Here is a 26,413-nt window from a genome sequence, read left to right on the forward strand (position 1 = left end):
ACTTATTCCCCTTACAGTATAATCTATATTGTGATGATCATTTTGTGCATTGAAATATAATTAACAAAAGGGCATTCCACAGAGTTACATTGCCAGCAAACACTGATTTCAAATTAACTACTCTGGCAATAAACACTATCACGGAAACCGCGGCCATTTTGTACACGGTGCATAACCAGTTCTGCGAAATTGCACCTCCGCAATCTGCAGTACAGTCAATGCACTGCGATGAATACTGCTCGTGCGCTCGGACAATCTTTTCGACTAGCGGATGGTAGGCTACTGTACTCTCATGTATTGTATTGGGGAGGGGGAGTGGGAGGGGTTACCTGAGTGGATATCAAATAATGTTACCTCAAACCATCAAATGTAGGCCTAACGGAAGATATAAATGAATAATATCTGGGATGAATGAAACTTCATCAGCCTGGCGATCGATGCCACTCAGCGAGACAGCCTAGCTAACTTGTTAAGTGTCCACATTTCAAACACTTATTTCCCGAAAAATCTCATTTCATTCGCAGGTTTCTGCCAACCATTTCCTGATGAGGCTGTGGATGTAGCCTAGATGTCTATGGTGAGTACTAGTAGTTTGCATAGCTTCAGGATTTCCAAAGTTACTGTTATCAATATAACTCTGTGGTTTGACTCGGCAGCGCGTGGGGCCTGACATTATCGGGCCCCGAACTATGAAGCCCGACTTCCTCATCTACTGTAAATAGAAGTACTAAAAAAAAACAAATATTATTTTTGACATTCAGCCCATGGGCCTTTCTGCCTTTTACTTGTTCAAAAAGTTCTTACACCCTTACGGCAAAATGGCGACCCAGAAAGGCCCGTGTTGAAAACGGTTGAGGGGCCGGTCCAAGGCCTGTTCGCAGACATATTGCCCAACATATTGAAAAAAGTCCCATGCATCAACGACAACCCCAGGAAGGAGGAGGCATGTTTGCATGACCAATGAGTCTTTAAATAATGTAGGTGCGTGAAAAATACAACATCAATATTGGGGTGCATGTCGGGTTTCTGTCCCACCCCCCACTTCCCTCCCCTAAACAAAACCCGCCGATGCCTCACCAGACCGTGGAGGCTTGGAACTTTTTAAATCCCCGGGCTGCCCGCGGGCAGGGTCTAGGCAAGTGACAAACGACTGTGTATTGTATAGGTGTTTGAACTATTCCCAGGAACGAAACGTTATTCCCCCACTCCCCGCCCCTGACCGCCGGCCCTAACAAGTACATTCCAGCAAGGGTGCAACCACTGGCTGAAAGTTGGGGGGGGGGGGGCAAGGCAGTCATGAGAAACGTTTTGTGTATGTATTATGTATGGAGAACTTCCCAAAAGTTGGGGGGTTACGACCCCCGCCCCCCCCCCCCAGTGGCTGCGCCCTTGCATTCCAGCGAAATCCCTATTGCCATATATTTGACTTCATCAGCTTCTCATGACCATTGGCGTTCCACAGCATGAACTTACTACACCTACACTATACATGCGCTACCCAGTATATTCAACAGACTAGGCTAGGCAGCTTAGCCCGTTATATGGTCCTACTCGAGTTTTCTTGTGTGCCTTGGAACCTTATTCTTAATAATATTTACCGGTATATGTCGTTAAAATATCAATCAAGATCTACAACGATCAGATTAATATTTCGAAGTAAATTTCTCCAACGCAAGTTCCCTGTAAGTATAATCCGTAGCCTTACGTAATTCATGCACGTTAGTGACGGTCACTAAGCAGATGAGTTCGCGTGGTCAACGACGTGCACCGTGAGCAAGATGGCGACGGTTACCGTGAACTTGTTTATTGGAGGAAAGTTCTACTTGACCTTTCCAGGTCTAAGAAGGTTCTATATCAATTTAATGTTTCCCTTTGGATCGAGAAATGGATCATTCCATATCAAATCACCAAATTTTGGAATGATGTTGTAATTCCACATCTTTGAAAAATCCCCAAATTTATTGTATAAATTTGGAACATCATGAAATAAGCATGTTCTGAAAATTTCAGTTGTACAGTATATTGCTCCACAATTGGCCGATTTATCACACTTTGAAATTCCGCAATTTGTCGCAACCATGGCATTTTCTTGACTTTTGAGGTCTCATTTCTCAGCAATTAAACATCCTACTACCTTTCTAATACAGGTGCATATAGAGTTTATCCCATCGAACAGGAATATAAAAAATTAGGCTTCAAAAATATTGTCTTGTGGAGTAATAGGTCAACTTATGAAACTGTCAAAATATTCGATTTCTGTACTTTTTTGTTGACCAGAAGCAGACAAGTACATTGCAAATAGTAATTTGTTTGTATGACATTAAAAACTGCACAGTATTGAATTGAATGACCTTGAACTTGAAGTACAATACCCATGCTCAAAACATGTGGAACATCAAAACAGGCAAAAACGTTTTTTTGGTAAAAATCTCAAAATTTGAGGATTTTTCATTTCAAAATAAGGCAAAACACCCTCCTGAAAATATTTGTACAACCAGGGTGGTATTATATCTCTTTCAGAAAAAATTATCACATTTTTCAACAGTCTAACTAGAATTGCTGTGAATGATAATATCAGCTCGAATTGGTTAGTTAGGCCTACCTTCATGTCGACGACTTTTTCAGTAGCGTGGCATTGGGCTGCACCATTTAACTCTAGATTCATACGATTCTGAGCTCGTGTCAGGCTCAAAGGCGCCCATGAAGGAATAAACCGTGTTAATTCTTGAGACGACACAACAACAAGAAGAAAGCCTAATTTTAGGCCTGGGAAAAGAAATGTGTTCATTGCGAGAATCAAGAACCACGACCACACATAGTGAGAGTCTTAACTAGCCAAGCTTGATACACAGCGGTGTGACTAGGCCTAGATTCACGAAACATTTTGAACTTGAAGTTGACCTCTCAGTGTGTTTGAAGTTGACGATCCACAAAATTCGACAGAACTGCGATGTAGACCTGTGTTGAAGATCACACACAAATTCACGACAGAACTGATTCGGTACATGTCTGTGTTCGACGCATGGGTACGCCTACTTTAATTTTTTATGATTTTGACGGCAGGTTTTTTTTATGTTATATGGAGCGACTATTGTGTCCAAAGTCATTAGTATGACAGTAAATGAGCAATATGTACAAAGAAAACGAACTAAAAGCATATAAAAGTTGACGAACAAATATACAGTAAGAACACAAATAACATAAACAAGCAGATGGAGAGTTAAGCAACAACAAGACAATAAAAAGGGTCGCATAATAACTTTCATGGAAACTTTTAAACGGTTTATGGTTGCAGCCAGGGGCGGCGATTTGTTTCAAATATTGGGGGTGGAGGGACATTTGCTTGGGCGCAGGCGCGTAGGATTTTCTAACCCGTGCGGCGCAAGTAACTATCAAAGTGGAGCGCCACTATTGGTTGGCGCGCAGCGTACAATAAAAATTTCTGGTTTTGATAGCACGTACCCGATCACCGGAAATGGCACTTCTCGGGCTTGAAAATGACCAACCAGATGTACACTTTTGCCTGAGAACCAAGTTTTTCCCAAAAGTTTTTTTTTTCCATCCATAACCTTTTTCAAGATTGTCACCAGTCACACATCATGTTCGACCTCATCGCAACTCCTGTGGATCATTGCTTTTGTAGGTAATACTACGTAACGGCCCACAATAACCGTCAACCCCACTTTTCAAGGTTTTTAGCCTATTATTTGTTCAGAATTTGAATAATGAATTCACTTCAAAACATACCCATAATGTTGCACAAAATTTCATCTATGGACAACCTTATAGAAAAACCCCCTTCAACCCCTCACAGACCGGTCAAAATTGCACGGGTAGAGGGAAGTATGATGAAGAATGTTGGTCAGGGAATTTTCGAAAATTCAGACACAGTTAATTTATTGGTGTACAAATATTAAAACCTCTTATAACAGCTACTATAAAACTTCCATATCATAAAAAATATGGTCGAGGGGCGGTCTCCCCATTCACCCCCCCCCCCTTGGCTACGCGCCTGCGGTTAGGAATCGTGTAGGTAACAGGCCAAATGGAAACCCAGTTAACCCATATCGATGTGGATCATATAGGATTATACGTACTTACACTCACACACAAGAGATGTACAGACATTATGATAACAATCATGGGTGACAACATGCTATACGGTCACAGGTCACAGAAACGACCACGAAGAGTCATTTACCTCATGCAGCATGTGTTGGATGAAGTTTTAGCTACCGCCAAATATGATTTGGATAAATAATCTCACGCATTATTTTCTATTTATAGCCACACAAAAAACCTATGCCACGTACCATATATTGGGGGGGGGGGGGGTATTAGATACTATAGCCCCTCCACCTTAAATATTGTGCGACTCTCAGTAGTTTTAATATTTCTAAATAATCATTCGGGCTTTGAGAACATGTTTTACGAGAATGTTATAATAGTAACAATGGACAGGGAATGTTCTACAGTTATATTTACATCTAGAGTTCCCTTTTCTCTTCAAAGGAACTCTACTTAAATCCGGCCTTGATCCGCTTTAATTAATCGGTACAGATTTTGCTAGTTTCCATCGAGTTGGGAAATAACCATATCGGATATGCGTAACACTTGGTAATATACAGGGCGCACAAAGTTGAAGAATGTAAGCACTTATTCCATCGATACCTGTAGCTTTAGTAGTGTCTATAGTACTTAAATACCTAGAAACAAATACTTCATTTACGTTCGGGAGATTAAAAAAGCAATCGTTCGGTAATTTGGATAATAGGTAATGCATTAGGGATTCAAGATTGTAGTATCTCATCTCCCTACATGTAATTTATAGAGAGATGAGATATTGTACTTCACCCCTCAGAAATAAGTAGAATGCATGTACGTGTGGATGAGAGTGTGAGTGAACAAAAGGTGTCGGGAATTCCTAGACGCTTTATCCTATCAAGTTCAAACTTGGTGGGTAGGTACCTGACTATGTAGGTGGCATACTCCTATTAGAGCCTATGTCCATCCCCTTCCTGAGGAACAGTGCCAAAAAGCAGCAGGAGAACATCGTTTTTGACCTGTTATCAATCATGATCTGTGACTTTTTTAGACCCCTTTAGGCCTCCCGGGAGCAGCGTAGGAAATTTGTTTACCACTGAGTGAAGAGGTTTGTTTACAAGTGACGAAACTTCCGGCTCGGATAGCAAAAAATCTACATGGTCATGATACGGAAAATTGATGGTGCCATGAAAGGCCAACTTGTCAGCTATCCGGTGATGGGTATAGCGTTAAGCTAGTGCAAACTTCTATCTAGACGTAGAGACCACATTACTTTTGTGATTTAGTGTGTAAGTCAATGGGGCTTTTAATGGGCGTATGCAACCTGTAAGCGCGTGCATGTGTGCTTGATGACGTCATAGGTCAAAGGTCAATAAACCTAAAAATTGTTTTTTAGCCATTTTCTGCTTGTCAACAAGTAGGAAAAATTCATTAAACCAGGCGATATGTTTTTGTATTTTGTTTGTTTAATTTATTTGTTTTATCACAAAAGTATACAATGTGAAAGGAAGTCTTCTGTAAACCCTGAATTGGTTTAACAAAGTAGAAGACTCCCTGGTAAAAAGAAGAAAGAAAAATATAATACAAGTTGAATGAGCATAATGATACAGATACTTTAAGGAGTAACAACTAGACAGGATAACATTGTCCTAGTTAATAAAGAAATTAGCTATACATGTATATATATATATATATATATATATATATATATATATATGTATATGTATGTATATGTATGTATATATATATATATGTATGTATATGTATGTATATATATATATGTATGTATATGTATGTATATATATATATGTATGTATGTATGTATATATAAATATAAATATAAATATAAATATAAATATAAATGTAAATGTAAATGTAAATATAAATATAACATAAGGACCTTATTAGAATGTTGTGATGATGTCTTTTCTTAAATACTTCTTAAATAAACTCAACGACTTTTTGGTCTATATATTATCTGAAAGGAAATTCCATGTTTTAATTATACGGTTACGAAAGCTATAGGTGCCTATACTAGTAGTACGGTAAAAATTACGATGTGCATTATAAGTATGTCTCGTTTAATTGTTATAAAAAGTTTTGTTGAATAAAACTGTGGACATATTCCGGCACTAAACCATTCCATGATTTGTAAGCAAAAGCCGCAAGCTTCATATAGATGATATCATCGAGTTTAAGCAAGTTTAGTTTCTTGAACAGCGGACTAGTGTGTTCCCGGAGTGCAGAATTGGTAATGTGACGAATAGGTATACATTTTGGTGTTTGCTAAGGTGATCAAGATTCACATTGTGTGTCACAGACCAAATAATTGTACAGTATGTTAAGTGTGGTAAGATCAGAGTTTGATAAATCATTGTAAGTATATTATGTGGGAAGAAATGCTTCAATGTAGAGAGTATTCCAATATTTCTTGCGACTTTGTTACAGATCGATGATACGTGGTTGCGCCATGAAAAATTACAGTCAATATCAACACCTAACAACTTCGAAGTAGTTACAAGATTAATAATTTTACCGTTCATTTTTATGTCTTTATCTCAATGAAATTTTCTATCAGTGTTGAAAGCAATAAACTTAGTTTTTTCAAAGTTAATAGATAGTTTATTAGCAGTGAACCATCATAGAATTTACTTAATTCATTAGAAACAGTACTTTGTAGTGTGTCTAAATTATCAGAATGGAGAAAAAATGAGTATCGTCAGCAACTAATGTAATGTTTGCAATTTTAGAGACTTGGCAAATGTCATTGATATATATAATGAATAATAAGGGGCCCAAAATAGATCCTTGTATTTTAGCAAGTTCAGATTTTGAGTTCTTATATGAGGTATAGTGATAACGATTAGAAAAATAGCTGTCTAGCCAGTTAAGCGTGGTTCCTCAGATACCATAGAAGGTTGTTCAATAAAATGTTGTGGTCGATAGTGTCAAAAGCTTTTGAAAGATCAAGGAAGACGCCAATACATGTTTTATTATGGTCAATTACAGTATACAGTTTGTCGATAGCATCTACCAAAGCAAGTTCAGGTGAATGGTCAGGGCGAAAACCACACTGTTCTTTACACAAAATATCGTATCCGCTAAGAAAGCTAAAAATACGATTAAAAATAAGGCGTTCAATAATGTTAGAAAAAGATGATAGCAAAGATAAATGGCGATAATCCTCATAGTCACTAGTGTCTCCCTTCTTAAATATTGGTATAACTTCTTTATAATCTTTAGTTTTTTTCTGAAAATATGCCAGTATTGAATGCAGGGGCGTCAATCCGATTTGAAACGTGGGGGGGGGGGGGACGTAATCGATTCGAGTATTCCGGCCGTAAGTACTATCTAAGCGGAGCGCCACCATCGGTTGGCGCGCAGCGTATACCAAGAAAATTTCAGATTTCAATACCTGCCAGATCGCTGGAGATGGCACTTGCCAGGCTGGATAGGAGCCATCTAGTTGCGTGATTTCAGGTGAAAATTACAAATTCGTCACTCAGGAAATCTGCAATAAAGTTCATGCGGCCTTCATTTTTGGTGGATTATTTCTTTTGTTAGTGATTCCAATTGACATGAACATTAGAACCCAGTGCAAGTTGACAAATGATGCGGCGAACTGGAACCCCAGCCCCATTTTGCCATATGTTTCAGGATAAAATACCCCTCAATTGTTCGAACCCATGACAACTAACAATCTGTGAATAAATTTACTTCGAAATGGGCACATTATATTGCACCAAGTCGGTCAAGGAATGACCCCAGCAGGGGTGGGCTACCTTTTTGAATGAATGGGCCAGATTTTAGAAGCGAAAGATTGACAGGGCCGCACCTAACCAACGACCTGCTGTTGATTTCAAACCTTTGCTTCCGAGGACGTTCAAGAAATAGGTGTGTGTACTAATCTGTATTCAAAAAAACATAATGTTAATACATTCCAATTGATAATTAATGGTGATAATAGACCTACCTGACAGCATCATAAGTGCAGATATATTCTAGGCAGCTAGTTCGTTTTTTGTGATGATGTAAAAAATCACTGGCGGGCCGCATGTGGCCCGCGGGCCGTAGTTGCCCACCCCTGGCCTGTAGGAACGATGTCCCAAAATGTCTCCGGACATATAGGCGAAGGAAGCTATCCGCCGCGACTGCATGTGAGTTTCTCGACTTGCCGTCCTGGGAGCCGTACCACAATATTGGCGATTTCCTCATACGCCATTATTAATAATTTAAATAACTAACTAATTAGGCACAGCCCAGATCCGAGTTCGTATAGTGAGCTTAGCGCATATTTGGCAAAAAGTCGTCATACGCCAGCATGTTAAACCACCAATGACTTTTAATACCACCCGTGACACACTTCCAACGGAACTGTGTCAGTTTAAATGTTTTGCTAGGTCTACGAGAATACATTTCTATGAAATTTGAAACAAGGATGGCAAGACAAACCACTTTAATTATGTTTTCAGGACCTCACACATGCGCATGTATCATCAGACTTAGAATAGGTCCCATTTGAGTGGTGGCTAAAGTGATGAAGGCATCCAAATAAATCAGTGGTTGTTCGTTGGAGTACTCACGCAAGTTACCTAGTTACCTCGGTTGCAAGGTGGATCTGCATCGGTATAATCGGGTGAATTCTGGTCGGAGCGTACTATGTAACCACCGTGTACCCAGGAACGTAGCTAAAGCCTGGTGATTGGGAGTGGGGTGTAGTGGCTGAAAATCCAACTGGATGGGTTTTGAAGCCAGAAAATTACGACTGCTGCTTTGTACCCCCCCCCCCCCACCCTGGCGCTACTCGTTTACGATACGGTCAGTGTCAGACACCCAATCTTTCGCGACTGCACTTTTGTTCCGAACTTTTTTTCGATACATTTGTACTCACTGGCACTCATTTCACAAATTTATTAGCCCCACCCCAACCAAATATGATGATGCTGATAATTTTTCAGGCACCTACTGAAAGAAAGATCATTTGCATTGTGTTTTTCAGTAGTTAAACTTATATTATTATTACCATTAATATTGTAACGACTTCCAAATAACTCTAACCAATATGGAAGGGTAATAAGGCGGAAATGATTGTATGTTATTTGCATGCGATTTAAAAGTCGATGCATGTCCATATAATATGCACATTAACATGTGGAAAATTTTGGTTATATTTTTCGGGCAAGTCATTACAACACCCCCCCCCCACCCCCTAAATCAAATTGGGCTCCTACGCCTATGACGGTAGTTCTATTAGGCATTTTTTGATTGGAGTATTCATAAGCATACGAAGTTTTGTACGGTGGAATATAAGAATCGCGAGATACAATTTTTCAAAGTGGCAAGGAAAACGTGGTAAATATGACAGATTCAAGGTAAATTTTGACCAAAATTTTTCAATTTTTAGGTCATGCACAATCACAGAAATAAATGAAATGAATAGGCCTAGATAAACTAGAGTGCGACAGTCGGAAATTCCAACTGTCGGACTCCAATTTTCCAACTATCGTCAGTTTTACTAAGTTTGGGGTGAGACACCCCCACACCCCCCTCTAGCGACGTCCCTGCGTGTACCCAGTGTTCTCACTGTGGAGTAAACTCCGGTATCCCTCAACAACAAGGTAACATGGGATGCGCTGCCACGGAATATGCTCCCTATTTCATTTCCCCAATATTAGGTAACGGGCACCGTCTTTGAAACACCATCTAGCCTACAACTAAACAACAACTATGTACAAGCTTTGGATCTAGCTATGAAGTGCTGTCTCTTATGATAATGACGGACGGCACTATTTTTCTACTGGAATCGCCCGAAGATGCGGCGTCTGTAATCCGAGGAACCAACGAACTTCTCTGCTAACTCCTCAGGCTTCAACTGGGCTAGACGTTCGCGGTGAATATGGCACACCATCACATGCTTCAGCCTATATTGAGTCATGGTGCTCCGTAGCCATGTTTTCAAACGCCTCAAAGCACTAAATTATCTCTCGGCTTCCGTCGAACTGGCGGAGGAGACGAGGAGGACCACAAGAGAGCTTCGACTTCACCAAACATAGCCCGTACCGCTGGATTCATCAACTTGAATATTTGTCTATACCCTTCAACCGACGACGACTGGAACTGGCCTCGAAAGAAATGCAGACTAAGCTTAAGATTGTCGGAGAGCTCAGGGTACCAACTCACGAGATCTGGGTGGAATTCTCCATTCAGCAACATTGAGTGATATTCGATGATATGAATCCTGAGATGTGTAAGCCCTAACCAAATAGAGCCACATCATTAATCTTTTTCCAAAATCTGTGGGGGAGGGGGGACATTTGATATTGTTTCCACCACTCGAAATGTGGGGGGGGGACGTGTCCCCCCGCCCCCCTGGATTGACGCCCATAATTGAATGAAATATTACAGACGTGCGTCAAAGGTTCAGCAATAAAAGGTATAACTTGCCTAACAATATCAGGTTTAAAGTTTTCATATCCTGCTGCTTTTTGGGGTTTTAGACTGGAATTGACTATTTCTAAAATGTCTTCTTTAGTTACTGGATAAATATATATATATATATATATATATATATATATATATATATATATATATATATATATATATATATATATATATATATAATGACTTTTCGAATCTTTACTGTGAATAAACTGTTCTGCCGTGCAATTGTGTTTTAGATTCTGGCAAGTGTAGGACCTGCATTTACAAAGTAATCATTAAAATAGTAAGCAATTGTATCCTCATTGCTAGTCTCTACATTATCTCCTTCAAAAGTAGCAGGATATGACGATTGCTTACGGTTTTATGAAGAATACTGTTAATTGCTTTCCAAGTGTTATTTACATTGTTTCTGCTTTCATTGAATTCATTATTAATCTATAACCTTTTAGATTATCTAATGGGTTGATTTAGGTTTTTTGCGATATATTGTGTACGTAGACTTGTTACTATTTGTAGTATTCTTTAAATAGCGTTTAAAAAGGAGGTTCTTTTTTTTAATGGATGTTAAGATACCATTCATGATCCATTCGTGATATGTACTGAATGATGCAGACATTTGAAAATAGGACAGATTTATGTGTTTAGGGTCGAGGTTAAGTCACTTTGTCCTAATTTGAGCAAACTCCTCCTAGTATGTAAGTCTGATCAAGTTCAAAACTTGATGGGTGGGTGCCTGACCATGTACTGTAAACTCGTGCCTGTGTGATTGGTGATGTCATAGGTCAAATACCCCCAAAACTTGTTTTTAGCCATTATCTGCTTGACAGTATGCTGGAAAAAGGTATTAAACCACAAGATATGTAGAGAATAATGAGACAACATTTTAAATGGTACTTATGTGGTTGTTAGGCCGGAGTCAAAGGTCTATATAGGTCAAATTGGATTAAATTGGGTATGTGCCTGACCATGTAAACTAGATCCTGTGTAATTGTTATGACGTCCTAGGTCAAAGGTCAAGAAATCTAAAAATTAGGGTTAAGTCATTCTCTGCATGCCAACATGTTGGAAATTTTGAAATAAGACAGATGAGGGTCAGGGTCAAAGATCAACTGAGTTATAAGGTAAACATTTTTTTCGATGTAGATCAATTCCATCATAGAAGAGATGAGATCTGCAACTCTGTGGATTGCCATCTTGTTAGAATTTTGTCCGGTCGTGGAATACTGAAACAGTGGTAACCCTTATCGATGGACTTGGCAAAAGCCTTAACATTGTAAGATAAAGAAGACTAATTCAAGAGGACTGACATCTCTGTTTGGTATGGTCAGAGGACTGACATTTCTGTATGTTGTATGGTATGGTCAGAGGACTGACATCTCTGTATGTTGTATGGTATGGTCAGAGGACTGACATCTCTGTATGTAATATGGTATGGTCAGAGGACTGACATCTCTGTATGTAATATGGTATGGTCAGAGGACTGACATCTCTGTATGTAATATGGTATGGTCAGAGGACTGACATCTCTGTATGTTGTATGGTATGGTCAGAGGACTGACATCTCTGTATGTTGTATGGTATGGTCAGAGGACTGACATCTCTGTATGTTGTATGGTATGGTCAGAGGACTGACATCTCTGTATGTTATATGGTATGGTCAGAGGACTGACATCTCTGTATGTTATATGGTATGGTCAGAGGACTGACATCTCTGTATGTTGTATGGTATGGTCAGAGGACTGACATCTCTGTATGTTATATGGTATGGTCAGAGGACTGACATCTCTGTATGTTATATGGTATGGTCAGAGGACTGACATCTCTGTATGTTATATGGTATGGTCAGAGGACTGACATCTCTGTATGTTGTATGGTATGGTCAGAGGACTGACATCTCTGTATGTTATATGGTATGGTCAGAGGACTGACATCTCTGTATGTTATATGGTATGGTCAGAGGACTGACATCTCTGTATGTTATATGGTATGGTCAGAGGACTGACATCTCTGTATGTTGTATGGTATGGTCAGAGGACTGACATCTCTGTATGTTGTATGGTATGGTCAGAGGACTGACATCTCTGTATGTTGTATGGTATGGTCAGAGGACTGACACCTCTGTATGTTATATGGTATGGTCAGAGGACTGACATCTCTGTATGTTATATGGTATGGTCAGAGGACTGACATCTCTGTATGTTATATGGTATGGTCAGAGGACTGACATCTCTGTATGTTGTATGGTATGGTCAGAGGACTGACATCTCTGTATGTTATATGGTATGGTCAGAGGACTGACATCTCTGTATGTTATATGGTATGGTCAGAGGACTGACATCTCTGTATGTAATATGGTATGGTCAGAGGACTGACATCTCTGTATGTTATATGGTATGGTCAGAGGACTGACATCTCTGTATGTTGTATGGTATGGTCAGAGGACTGACATCTCTGTATGTTATATGGTATGGTCAGAGGACTGACATCTCTGTATGTTGTATGGTATGGTCAGAGGACTGACATCTCTGTATGTTATATGGTATGGTCAGAGGACTGACATCTCTGTATGTTGTATGGTATGGTCAGAGGACTGACATCTCTGTATGTTATATGGTATGGTCAGAGGACTGACATCTCTGTATGTTATATGGTATGGTCAGAGGACTGACATCTCTGTATGTTGTATGGTATGGTCAGAGGACTGACATCTCTGTATGTTGTATGGTATGGTCAGAGGACTGACATTTCTGTATGTTGTATGGTATGGTCAGAGGACTGACATCTCTGTGTGTTGTATGGTATGGTCAAGGGCGGCGGAAGCACTTTTAATCTGGGGGGGCACCGACATCAAAGGGCACTTTGCAGAAATTCGATTGGACTGATGCAGCCTTATATTTAGTACCCTTTTTAACTCTTATTGTATTATCTTATTTGCGTATACAGATCACTCCATCAACGCCCCCCCCCTCAAGGAAAATATGCATACTAGCACTGTAATATCCAATGTGCAAATTGGGAAACAAGGAACAAGTTTTCTTTTAAGACAAAATGAGGTGAAATCATGCTAGTTGCTAATGTAGGAATCTTCCGAATTAGAGTTTATTTCTTGTTAATATCTTAACAATTTTTTTCCATTCAAAATAGCTTTGAGTTTGACCCACAGAAATTCATTAAAAGTCAGGGGCGTAGCCAGGATTTGCAAAGTTGTATGCACGAAGATCTGAGCGGAGCGCCACCATCGATTGGCGCGGAGCGTACAAGACAAGTTTTGGTTTTACAATGCCCTCAGATGGCCGGAAACGGCCCTTCCCGAGTGTTCATTCTGGTTCCCTGGCCTCTTGCTAACTTGAGACACCTCAATTTGTATGTAGAAAAAGGGCACATTTTTAACCTGACGAAAAGTGGGGGGGCACGTGCCCCGTTCCCCCCGGTTCCGTCGCACTTGGGTATGGTCAACCTTATACATCTGCTGCTTTATGTATTTAAAAGTAAAATAAACAGGCTGATTCTGATATGAGGAAAATTAACATTTTTAACTAGCCTTTCTTCCATTGAATATATGTGATCTAGCATGACTGGTAGTTTCTGTGACTTTGGTTATTTGAGTCACCACTTGCTTCAAACTAAAATGATGCACAGTATTCTTCCAGTTATTGTTATCCTCTTCTAAAAAGTCAAAATTAAATTTACCTATAATAACGATATATCATGGCAAGAACTGTACGGCCGGCCTGTTAAGCATATTAAGTTAGGTGCTTATCCATCTGGCTAGACAGGCTTAACTTCCATCCACATAACATCCACATAATCTTCTAACTCCACACAACGTAACAAAGCAGTGTTATTATCAATTTACTGTAAGTTACAAGATCCCCTCCTTACTTTCCAATGCTGTCTCTTTGAATTATTTTACATCCTGGAAAGCTAATATCTCATTATCAAAGTAATTTCCATTTAAGGACTCCGTATTATTGCTAAACTGTTGACACAACTGAAGTACAACTGTGCGAAGAGGGTTCCAAGCTGACCGATCTGAGAATGTAAATGATTTATTTTAATAACCAGAATGCAACAATGCATTGTGGTTTCGATGATGTAACGAGCAGTTTTCTTCTTGAATCTGCCTTAATATTTAGTGAGGGTGTACAACATACTTAATCTTAGTAATACATTGAAAAGCAGTTTGATGTGACAAACAATGAATTCACAATGACACAGGCTGTCATGAAATGAACATGGACCTCAAGAAACAGACTTCTTGTACTAAATGTGATAGATATATCAACATACTAAATATGACATCTGTCCTTATTGAAATATTGTGTGAAACATGTTTTTCACAATTAGACCCATGGTTAACTCAAACGACCATTGACCTCTGTCCACAACATTAGGCTTTTTTCATGTACTCAATGTGGTACAATGACATACAAAATATGCGATCTGTCCAAGCTTCCCTTGCAAATTTAAGTTGAGGAAGGCATGTTAGTGTTGAGAGAATAAGGAAGAGTGCAGTGAAGTAAATGTTTGGCATTTGTTGACTTCAAATGACCTTTGAATGTAGACTTGATAAACTTCCGCAATACAATGCGACAATAAATTTCTGATGTGATGACTGTGCATAACATGCATACTTAGGGGTTAATCAATGGTTCCCCGTGCATTTATTGCAGGATCATAATAAATCATGACTAAGTTCAAGCTTTAAGGAATCATCAAACACTATACAGGTTTTATTTTCATTATTTATTGAGTGCTTAGCCATATTTCAACTAAGAAACTTGGCAAACTAATGTATTGATGTTTTATTATTACAGTACTAAACATTTTGAAGTGAAGTTGAAGATTTACCCATTTCTCAGTTACTGTGCAATGCAACAATTTCTGCTTACGAATCATTGAAGTTCATACATTGGCATGTTGCAGATAATTGGTAATAGATCAAGTTTAATAAGTGTAAAACATGGTGTAAATGATATGTTACCTGAAGCATACTTAGGTGTTTGAATATTTTCTTTGCAGATTGTCAGTGTGAGAAGGTTTGAATTGCTCATTTCTTGTCACATAATTCAAGAAATATGATCAACAAAATAAATCAGGAAGTAGATTTGGCTTTATGTTCCTCGTTTAATTGCTTAACAATACAAGACTACATAATCATGAAATAGTCAACAATATGAAAAACAAATGCAATAATAGAAAAGACAAACAGCACACACTCTACAGCATTCTAACAGCTTGTTATCCAAATCCAATTCTTGATCATTATTATATCTGACTTCCTCCTTAGATGCTTGTAATATTTGAACAAAATCTTTCTTAATCACTTTTATGGGGGAATTAAGTTTGTTCTATCAGCTGCAGTGGCCTTGTTTTATTACCTACCAGCACAACTTTGATGTCCCTGGTCTCTATTTGCAACAGATAAACATGAAAATAATCAACTTTTTCAGTAACAAATTGTATCTTCCTACTGTAATGCTATCCTGTAGTGGTTTACTACCACTCCAATGTGTATACCTTAATATGCTGTCAAATGTTCACTACTTTGTATATTCCTACAGTAATGCTATCATGTCTTGATTTAATTACTACCACTCCAATGTGTAAATGTGTCATATGTAGCGGTCTGTTTGGAATAACAATGTCAAATAATGTAAATGTTCACCAACCAATGTGAAAGCAGTACTTTTTATATGGAACATAAATTTCATCAGTTTGGTCATGATCCAATTATTTGATAATCAATAGATTGACTTTAGGAACATTTTATCAAAAGAAAAGAAATTGTGAGAAATATCGAAGTGAGCTGAGTAATAGTCATCATCACTGACAGTTGTTGTTGCCATGGAGCATGTCTTCTTTGAATTCTTGCATTTTCAAAAACTGCTCCCTGACTCTCCTTTTGTTCCTCAATGGCCAGATCTCAATAGTTGTTGCTGCGTCTATGATGTATTTGAAGCTGAAATGTTTCAGAAATTACAGACATTAATAGTGAACATGACTACACCCAACAATCTAATACTGTATTAAGCTCCAGTTTGCATTGAATTCATATTGAATTGGCAGTAGCATACTTGCATGTTAAAGAAAAGATAAACAACCTGAAATATAAACTGTTATCTTTAATAATAAGTGTTATCTTTAAAGTACCACAAATTCACCAGGAACAATGACATTTAGCAACAAGATCAAATACATATAGCATAACCAGTAATTTATGTAATGAATAATAAGGCTCTAACCTGTGGTAACCATGTAGATCTCTTATTAGATTGACAGCTCTATCAAATTGTGTGTAAGTATAACATGTATGTATGTTCTAAATGATGCAGTCTAAGTCTAATTCTGTAATATGACTCACTTTTCAAGGAATTTTAACAGAACATTAAACATATCAGTCTTGTAGCTTAATGTTTTAGGAATTAATGAGGAATATTTGACCAATAGTGAAACTAAATATTACTGAAGTCTCAATTTGCTAGGATTTGTGTACAAAATAGGAGCATCCCAATTACATGTTATCTGGATGTGAGGACAATATTCATGACTAACAGAAATGAACACACAACCAGCACATGCAAGCCAGTTACTAACCAAAGTAATTATGCACTGCATGCAGAGTATGTCCTCTGTCTTGAATGGTAATTCATTTATACTTGCAGTACAAACCTGAATATGTAAGTGTACAAATCAACATTTTCTTGCAGTGTACAAACTGGGCCGGGTTCGTGGAAGTATTAATTGCAATATTCATCTCAGAAGCTAAATGAAGCTAATTCTTCCTAAATAAATATCAGTGTATATATTGATCATTTTCCATTCAGGAAACCCAGTTATCACAGCTATTCTTTATTGTAAGGATATATCATATAGAATGATCATTTCCATGAACAAAAGAACACACTTCCTATGCATCTATCCTTCACAATATAGAGAACATTTCCTATCAATATTTGTTCAAATGCTGAAATAAACTTCCAACACTGCATATGCAAACATTTTGTGAAGATTTTTGGTGAAAAGTTTGGTAATTTATCAAATATAAAATTATTAAAGCACCATGTTGTTTATTGATCAACAGGGTTACATCCATGACAACTGATAAAGAAGAAGGGAGTCACAGTCCACACAAGTGATACACAAATAGTTATAATATAAGACAACTGAGGATAAGAAACAAACCATAGACAATTAAGTGACTAATAAAACCATACCAGCCACACTACAGTAGTATGTACCTGTCATTTCCATCTGTGTCAGCATATGGCAGAACTGTCTGGCCGATCACCAAGTAAGACCTCTGGTTCTGCATTCTGACTGCAGAACATGATGATGATACCCAAAATTGTCGAACTTCCTCCCCAAATACTTCGTCATTAGCTGTTCAGTAACAAAGGGAACATAAAAGTTATTTCAATGTAAAGGTAGTCCTGTTCGTAAACTAGTAAGCAAGCACAATGTTCTTTAAACCAGTGCAACAGCATAAAATCTGTTTTGGTTAAACCAGTAGATAAGGAATTACAATTGTGGATGAACAAGTTTGGTCAATTCTTCCTTCATGTGAAGTACTACACTAGCAGTCAGTACTTACTTCAAACATTAGAACTAACAAGATACTTTAGTTCCTGGCTTACAGGAAAATAAATGTGCTGCATATGTCATCATCCAATATTATCACCATTATTATCATCAGACGATACAATATTACAAGCCAATCTGGTGATATGACACTGTCTCTTATGAATATGCATACTATCAACTTCACACATGGTCAGGTGCCATATCAGTCACTTCAATAGTAAAGTACATGCTGACACAAGAGCCCAAATGGCACTAGTTATCCAAAATTGGATCCAGCAAAATGTTGGCTCACAGAGATTTGGACCCAACAAAGTCCAACTGTAAACAACTATATTCCAATCTGGATACAAGCCAATTTAATGTTGTGGAGTTATTGCCATTTTAAAAGTTTGGCCCTCCTCCCCCCCCTCCAAAAAAAAAACAAATATGGGCCTTATAAAATTTATTTGCCCTTCAAAAAAAGTGTGGGCTTAAATGGTCCCAAAAATATTGGGCACCAGAAATGTGTGCCAAAATGCATTTGAGGTGGCAATAAAATTTGGACCAACCAGTCCCAAAAATGCACCCAGAATTAGTTTGGGCCCAGATGGTCCCAACAAATTTGGCCTACATGTACCACCTATCAACCAACAACTGAATGTACAAATTTAAACTTGTTGTTGGTTATTGCATTTAAAGATATTTTTTCACCCCATAACCTCATTAATATTTGTAAGGTCCATGCAAGAAACACCATAGTATCACACCAGCTACACCACATTAGCACACCAGGATTCTCTCAGTAGGATACCATCAATATGACAATACCACACCAGCAATATCCGAGAAGCACACCAGAATGCCACAGCAGCACCATGAAATGTGATATCTTGGAAGCTGAACTATAGCTATGGCTCACATCTCCTTTTCTGGTGTGTGAACTGTGAAACATCACCACTAAATTCGGAAGGGGAAGTCTCATTTGAAAGAGAAATATTTACAACCTGCAACTAATTTATATCTTCCACATAGTATACTCAAGTGGATATTTTGTGCTGCTAATCCTGTCCCTTCACAATCTCATATCTTAAAGCAAGGTTTGGAATCATTCTTCATTCTAGACAGTAATAACTTTCTTTGACCTTTGCCTATTGTTCCTGATCCATTTCTTTCTCCTACTACCAATGATGATTGTTACCACCTTTGGCCAAACTTATATTAAGCTGTACAAATCAAATTACCTTTGATTCTTATAACATTGTTAACATACGTTAAAAACTTCTAAAGCCACATGAGACAAACTTACCTTGATACAAGACTAAACCTACTATTTAAACTCCTAACATTTTATGCATTATGACCACAAATTTTTGTAAATGATATTATCAAACTGCTAACATCTGCTACAACTTTACCAAGTTTTGTAAACATCGAGCAAAGCACTGGTAAGCAATAGCCATTCAAACACTGTTGACAAACAGATAAACAGATGCACTTGCCAAGATAATAGCTACACTATTTGAGCAAAAACATTCAAATTTTAGCAAAGACGAGGAAGGGAGATCTCAATTAGGACCCTCAATTAAGGTAGCAGCAACCTCAACACTACAATACATGACCTGTTTGGTCATCTAAATTTGTGTTATAGGAATCATATCACAACATATATAGATTCATTCCTACCATAAATATCTTGTGCAAATCCCTAGTTCGATCTTTACCAAGAGACATAAGGAGATGAATTTAATGGATTGCAATCTTTTGTATACATCTATAATTATATTTAATAAAAATGCATTCATAGGTTGCACTGATGTACTTCTAACTAGTTGAAAAGGGTCTGTCTTACCAGTTTTAAGAACCTGGGTTATAGTGGCAGTGTAAACCTTGAAACCATTGTCATTCTGTGAGTTCATAATGGAAATCTGATAAGCTGAGGAAAGGCAATGAGAATGAAGGTACTTGATCATATCAAGTATAATAAATTGAGTGATATTCGTTTGGCAGATAATGTTACACTTATCCTTAATAGAGATACATTCCACAATGTTGGTTCAAACTGCAGAAATGCCATTAAATGTAACCTTTTTTTTTTAATCCTTAAGCCTCAGGTCTTCAATGGAATGGATAACAGGAGGTGTTCTGTGATGCCATCACCAGAAATGATTTTCAAAAGCTTATTTTTCTGTGATAATATTCTTGTGATTTAACCTTGAATTATCACACATTTGGAGTACATTCAGCTTCTGCAGAAGGTCCTGCTAGGATCGAAACATCAGGCCCTCTTACTTTTACACATTTCTTTGAAATTCCAAAGAGATATACTTCTGTATTATAATTTATTATTATATTTCTACTTAGAACTATTAACACAGCTGAAACAGGCCTGGAGGCTGGAGGTGATATCATAAATGATATAATTCTCAATAAGAGATTGTTACGATGAAATAGACCCCATATATCATGACAAGAAGAGAAACTTGCTACGGATTGATACATGGATACCTGACTGGGTCACACTACGATTGGTACTGCTTGTCCCTTCCTGATTGTACAGGCAATGTGAGCCAAGTTACCAAAGTAACGCTTAGTGTTAAACTGAAAAATAGACCAGCAATGCTGTAGGAAGTAACACTTAGATAGTGCTAAACTGAAAACTAGAGCAGCAATGCTATAGGAAGTAACACTTAGATAGTGTTAAACTGAAAACTAAAGCAGCAATGTTATAGGTACAGTAGTAACACTTAGATAGTGTTAAACTGAATACTAGAGCAGCAATGCTATAGGAAGTAACACTTAGATAGTGCTAAACTGAAAACTAGAGCAGCAATGCTATAGGACGTAACACTTAGATAGTGTTAAACTGAATACTAGAGCAGCAATGCTGTACGAAGTAACACTTAGTGTTAAACTGAATACTAGAGCAGCATTGCTATACGAAGTAACACTTAGATAGTGTTAAACTGAATACTAGAGCAGCAATGCTATACGAAGTAACGCTTAGTGTTAAACTGAATACTAGAGCAGCACTGCTATACGAAGTAACACTTAAAGAGTGTTAAACTGAAAAATAGAGCAGCAATGCTATAGGTAGTAACACTTAGATAGTGTTAAACTGAAAAATAGAGCAGCATGGGAAGTAAAATTTAGTGTTAAACTGAAAACTAGAGCAGCAATGCTACAGGAAGTAACACTTAGATAGTGCTAAACTGAAAACTAGAGCAGCAATGCTATAGGAAGTAACACTTAGTGTTAAACTGAATACTAGAGCAACAATGCTATACGAAGTAACACTTAGATAGTGTTAAACTGAATACTAGAGCAGCAATGCTATACGAAGTAACACTTAGATAGTGATAAACTGAATACTAGAGCAGCAATGCTATACGAAGTAACACTTAGATAGTGTTTAACTGAAAACTAGAGCAGCAATGCTATTCGAAGTAACACTTAGATAGTGTTAAACTGAATACTAGAGCAGCAATGCTATAGGAAGTAACACTTTTATAGTGTTAAACTGAATACTAGAGCAGCAATGCAGTACGAAGTAACACTTAGTGTTAAACTGATTACTAGAGCAGCAATGCTATACGAAGTAACACTTAAATAGTGTTTAACTGAAAACTAGAGCAGCAATGATGTTGGAAGTAACACTTAGATAGTGTTTAACTGAAAACTAGAGCAGCAATGCTATAGGAAGGAACACATAAATAGTGTTAAACTGAAAACAATATGCAATTGTAAAGGGGCGGGAACCGTTTCTCAAGAATGGCTAGAAAATCCCTCCCTATAAAAACGGGTACTTATCGGGATGTGCAAGCTTGATAGATACTTCAGTATTCCGTATAAATTATGGAAAAGACCAAGAACCTAGGTTCCAATTCCATACGAAATCACTGTAGGAAATCTGGACAACAAAACACCTGATGTCAGTACTTGGATGGTAGAATGAGAAAGAAGGGCATTGACTGGAGGAGACAGTCATAGAAGGCGCACAGTGTCAAAAGGTTACCAGTTCATTCTAGTCACGGTAGAACAAGGTACTAAGGTTGTGGGAGTACAGGTAAGTGATGAACGAATGGAAACATGTAGGTTACAATTCTGAGTTGGACAAGCCCATTGATATTTAGTTAAGGCAAAGTCCTTTGACATCAACTGGCTCAAATGTGAAAACATTGTGACCACCATAGCTTTGGAAATGTAAACATTGACAGTTGTCCTACTTCCATGAAAAGATGTCATTTTGAGTATAAATGTATCAATGTTTGTCAGTTCAAAATTCTTCATTGGCTCAAGCCCATTACGATGAAGTAATTCATCAAACCTCAAGGCAGTTTTGAATTATGTTTTAAAGATACTACAATAGCAGCTATGCATTAAAAGTTTTTAAGGAGACAGCCATTTGAATTTTCAAACTTATTTAAAACTTTTATCATGTTTATTTCATAAAAAAAACAAAAAACATTTATCTTTATGTCTTTTTTCAAAAAAAATGTTTACAACTTTCTAACATTGTAACAAACTATGTCTGCTAAGACGGAGCATAAGGCAAGGGGCAAAGAAGATGGTAGACAAGGATATTACACTGTTATCCTGCGTATGTTTTGTATGACAAGGATATTACACTGTTATCCTGCGTATGTCTTGTATGAGAAGGATATTACACTGTTATCCTGCGTATGTCTTGTATTTTTTTGCACAAACAAATGGATAATGGCTCAGAAATATTGCCAATCAAAACAAATTTCTAAAATAGACACTTAGCTGAGCTTCTGCAGCGTTGGTGCTCTCGTTTGTAGCTTTAAATGAAGTGAGACTTTGCAGAGTAATGCGCATGGTCACTTGCAGCTATGTTTAGGTCTACAGAAACCAGTTACGACTATATACTGTTTCTGAGGTATTTGTCAATAGCTCCCTCATTGAGTTTGTCACACAAGTCTTTGTAATGTAAGATGGCCACTCCCATGTATTTCCTTAAATGTAACTGTTGTGTGCATATTTTTATTGGCATTGGTACATAATAGTAGTCCATTGCTTTAGTATTAGTTCTTCATATGTTCAAGGGAGTTGAAATAAATAGGCTGTATACATTCTCTATAGCTTCCATCTATTGAAGATACCATCTACTACAAAAGGAAATCTTTTTATTGCTTGTTTGCTTTTTTGACAAATTTTAGATCATGTATGAGAGCTGCAATTGGTGGGAAATACTTGTTATACATTGCCATTACTTGTAGAATAGAATATTAACTTTTGACATAAGAAACATTGTGGGTGCATATTTCTAAGTTGAAGGCGGATGCAATCCATCACTTAATAATCATCATATTAAAGGAGCCATCCACTTTTACATATCTTCTAAACATTAAAGGAGCTGTCACCTTTAAATATAAGATGTCCACACTTCAATATTTTCTAAGCATCAAAGGAGTGTTCCAATGTTTCATAGCTAGTTTGTGATTTTATCAGACATATTTATCAAGCATTTTGTTTTTGTATCTCTTCCCTTTGTAGAGCTCGCTAGTTGAACATAATTATTAACAGACACCTAAAGAGAAAAACTTAGAGATTATTAACAGGACTGGGCTCTATTGAATGCATACTCTACTTCTGTAAGTCTAACTTCATGGATGTAGAAAATCTTGTGGTAAACATTTTTTTCAGAATCACTGTTTCTTTCAACTGTGTGCAACCCACAATTCCATTTGTTTTCTTATCCAATATCTTGGGAAAAGGTCATACAATTTTTTTCAATATTTAGATGGACAACTTTCATCCATCAACTGTGTGTATAAAAAGCAAGGTAATGATTTCCTAGTATGCAATTGATGCATCAGACAATTGGAACCTCTATTTTGAATGCCGTTGAATGCCTATGTAAGTGCATGTTGATTGATGTTTGAAACAGTATTTACAAGAAATAGATAATACCAAACAGTGAATTCGTGGCTTGGAACAATCAGCATCATTTTTCTTTTCTCATGCAGTTGCTAATAGTAACAGAATGAATGTCAAAACCAACCATAAGTGGCAGCATTCTCGCAGCTCAATCGTAAGAGTTCATCTTTAGGTTTGGAATCAGTAGCAGCACAATCTCCTGGAAAGAAACACAAACAAAATGATGAGCATGGATCCAAATCATCACTATCCACAACATTTAACTATGTAAGATTCCTTATACCAGCTCAACTGTTCTCCATTTTTTATTTGATATTTTTTACTTTAGCTAAAATAATAAATTTCTTTAATGTAATTGTATTTTAATTACTTAAGTGAAGTTGGGTGACATTTCCATTAAGTAGAATAGGATCTACAAAATAGCATTCTACTTATGATTAGTGAAATATTACTTGGATTAAGTGAAATTGGCTTCTACTGAAATTGAATAAACTTCCACTTAAGAAGATATTCTAGTGGCTGAAGTTGATTGCTTAGCAAAATTGCTGAAATATGTCTGAATGTTTAGGCTAAAGCCACATCCTCGTAACATGTTGCATGGCGAAGATATGAATTTATGCATCTGGCCAAAGCAGAATGGATGATGTCATCAGGTCAATTCAGCTGAAAATGCCTTTTTTTCTTCATAATGTGTCAATCATTGATCCACAGAAGAAAAGACCATTTCTACAAAATAGTACAGATGACTTTGACAGCTGAGCAAACATTCAAATGTTTTAGTTTTTAGGAATAAATCAAGGTGAAGATTAAAATAATATAAGTAAAGCTTTTGAAGATAAGTTGCCAACAAGACATCACAGGCTTTCTACTGTGATCCAACTTCCTGGTGTAGATGCCTGGTTTAGTAAAGTCAAAATAGGTTACATTCAATTAACCATATCTCAGGTAAAGGACAAGATGTTGTGATTGGGTTTGCAACTAGCTGCAGTGTCGAATATTATTCTTTTCAATAAAAGTTTCATTTTGTTTGTCACCAGAAAGTCCTTGAACCTTTAAAAGAATTGAACATTCAGCTAAACAGAATATAATACAATTAAGCTCAAGTAAAACAGAAATTGCAATAGTATGAAGGTGAAATTAAAGTCACCTAAGTTAAATTGAATTTACAAAAGTTGTATTGAATCAACCTAAGACCAATAAAGAGGTACATGTTGAAGCAGCTTGTAGGACAAATAGAGAGGTACACGTTGAAGCAGCTTGTAAGAGAAATTGAGAGGTACAAATTGAAGCAGCTTGTAAGAGAAAATGAGAGGAACATGTTGAAGCAGCTTGTGAGACAAATAGAGAGGAACATGTTGAAGCAGCTTGTAGGACAAATAGAGAGGTACTGTACATGTTGAAGCAGCTTGTGAGACAAATAGAGAGGAACATGTTGAAGCAGCTTGTAAGACAAATAGAGAGGTACATGTTAAAGCAGCTTGTAGGACAAATAGAGAGGTACTGTACATGTTGAAGCAGCTTGTGAGACAAATAGAGAGGAACATGTTGAAGCAGCTTGTAAGACAAATAGAGAGGTACATGTTGAAGCAGCTTGTGAGACAAATAGAGAGGAACATGTTGAAGCAGCTTGTGAGACAAATAGAGAGGTACATGTTGAAGCAGCTTGTGAGACAAATAGAGAGGAACATGTTGAAGCAGCTTGTGAGACAAATAGAGAGGAACATGTTGAAACAACTTGTTAGACAAATATAGAGGTACATGTTGAAACAGCTTGTGAAAGAAATGGAGAGGAACATGTTGAAGCAGCTTGTGAGACAAATAGAGAGATACATGTTGAAGCAGCTTGTAAGAGAAATGGAGAGGTACATGTTGAAGCAGCTTGTAAGAGAAATGGAGAGGAACATGTTGAAGCAGCTTGCCATACACTCTCATCCTTTACATGTTCCAAATGTGTTTTTTCAGAATTTGGTTGTGGATAGTAGCTATCATAAGGAAAAACGGATAATATCACTCAAATTGATAATTGTGGTACCCTGTTTACAAATATTAATTCAGTACCCGGTACCAAAGAACCCTAATAAGAGAAAAATTATGGTAACTACATAGTCCCAGAACTGTGCCAGAACTGCTTTCAACACTCTGTGAATGTAATGCAATGAAAGTAGAATTGAGTGCAAACTTACAATGCTGTTTAAATGGTAAAATGCATCCCTACATGAGGAAGAATTAAAGCAAGAATTCAATTGGTTCTGATTACCTTCAGCACAGAGACAGACACTTCCTTCGCAGATATAATCCAAAAGGGAATCTCTTGAATCAACAGATGCAGGATGGTAAAACTTAACACATTCTTCAGCTGCAAGAAATCAAATATTCAAGAAATGTTTTACAGATTTATTATGGATCAGTCATGCTTCTCAGAGGCAATTGCTTCAAGACATATTTGATATGGTAATATCGTTTCAAC

General features: G+C 37.4%; 2 protein-coding genes across 3 annotated transcripts in view; both read right to left on the minus strand.

Moving 5' to 3' along the window:
* The window catches only part of LOC139980111 (lysosomal Pro-X carboxypeptidase-like), a 44,472-nt gene extending 41,555 nt beyond the window's left edge, over nucleotides 1-2,917 (minus strand). Inside the window, exon 1 of one of the 2 annotated variants that reach the window (XM_071991503.1) lies at nucleotides 2,603-2,917. In XM_071991503.1, coding sequence (XP_071847604.1) covers nucleotides 2,603-2,788 — 186 coding nt within the window. In that variant the 5' untranslated portion in view covers nucleotides 2,789-2,917. The remainder of the gene's footprint in view (nucleotides 1-2,602) is intronic. The other variant, XM_071991502.1, reaches the window with a different exon arrangement.
* Nucleotides 2,918-15,598: 12,681 nt separating this feature from the next.
* LOC139980118 (complement C3-like) overlaps nucleotides 15,599-26,413 on the minus strand; it is an 89,386-nt gene continuing 78,571 nt past the window's right edge. Inside the window, exons 34-38 of the mRNA XM_071991507.1 lie at nucleotides 26,204-26,302; nucleotides 24,071-24,145; nucleotides 19,898-19,981; nucleotides 17,727-17,868; nucleotides 15,599-16,447 (exon numbers count right to left, since the gene is read on the minus strand). Coding sequence (XP_071847608.1) covers nucleotides 16,312-16,447; nucleotides 17,727-17,868; nucleotides 19,898-19,981; nucleotides 24,071-24,145; nucleotides 26,204-26,302 — 536 coding nt within the window. The 3' untranslated portion in view covers nucleotides 15,599-16,311. The remainder of the gene's footprint in view (nucleotides 16,448-17,726; nucleotides 17,869-19,897; nucleotides 19,982-24,070; nucleotides 24,146-26,203; nucleotides 26,303-26,413) is intronic.

Source organism: Apostichopus japonicus, chromosome 14 (assembly GCF_037975245.1).
Source record: "Apostichopus japonicus isolate 1M-3 chromosome 14, ASM3797524v1, whole genome shotgun sequence".
Taxonomy (NCBI): Eukaryota; Metazoa; Echinodermata; class Holothuroidea; order Aspidochirotida; family Stichopodidae; genus Apostichopus; species Apostichopus japonicus.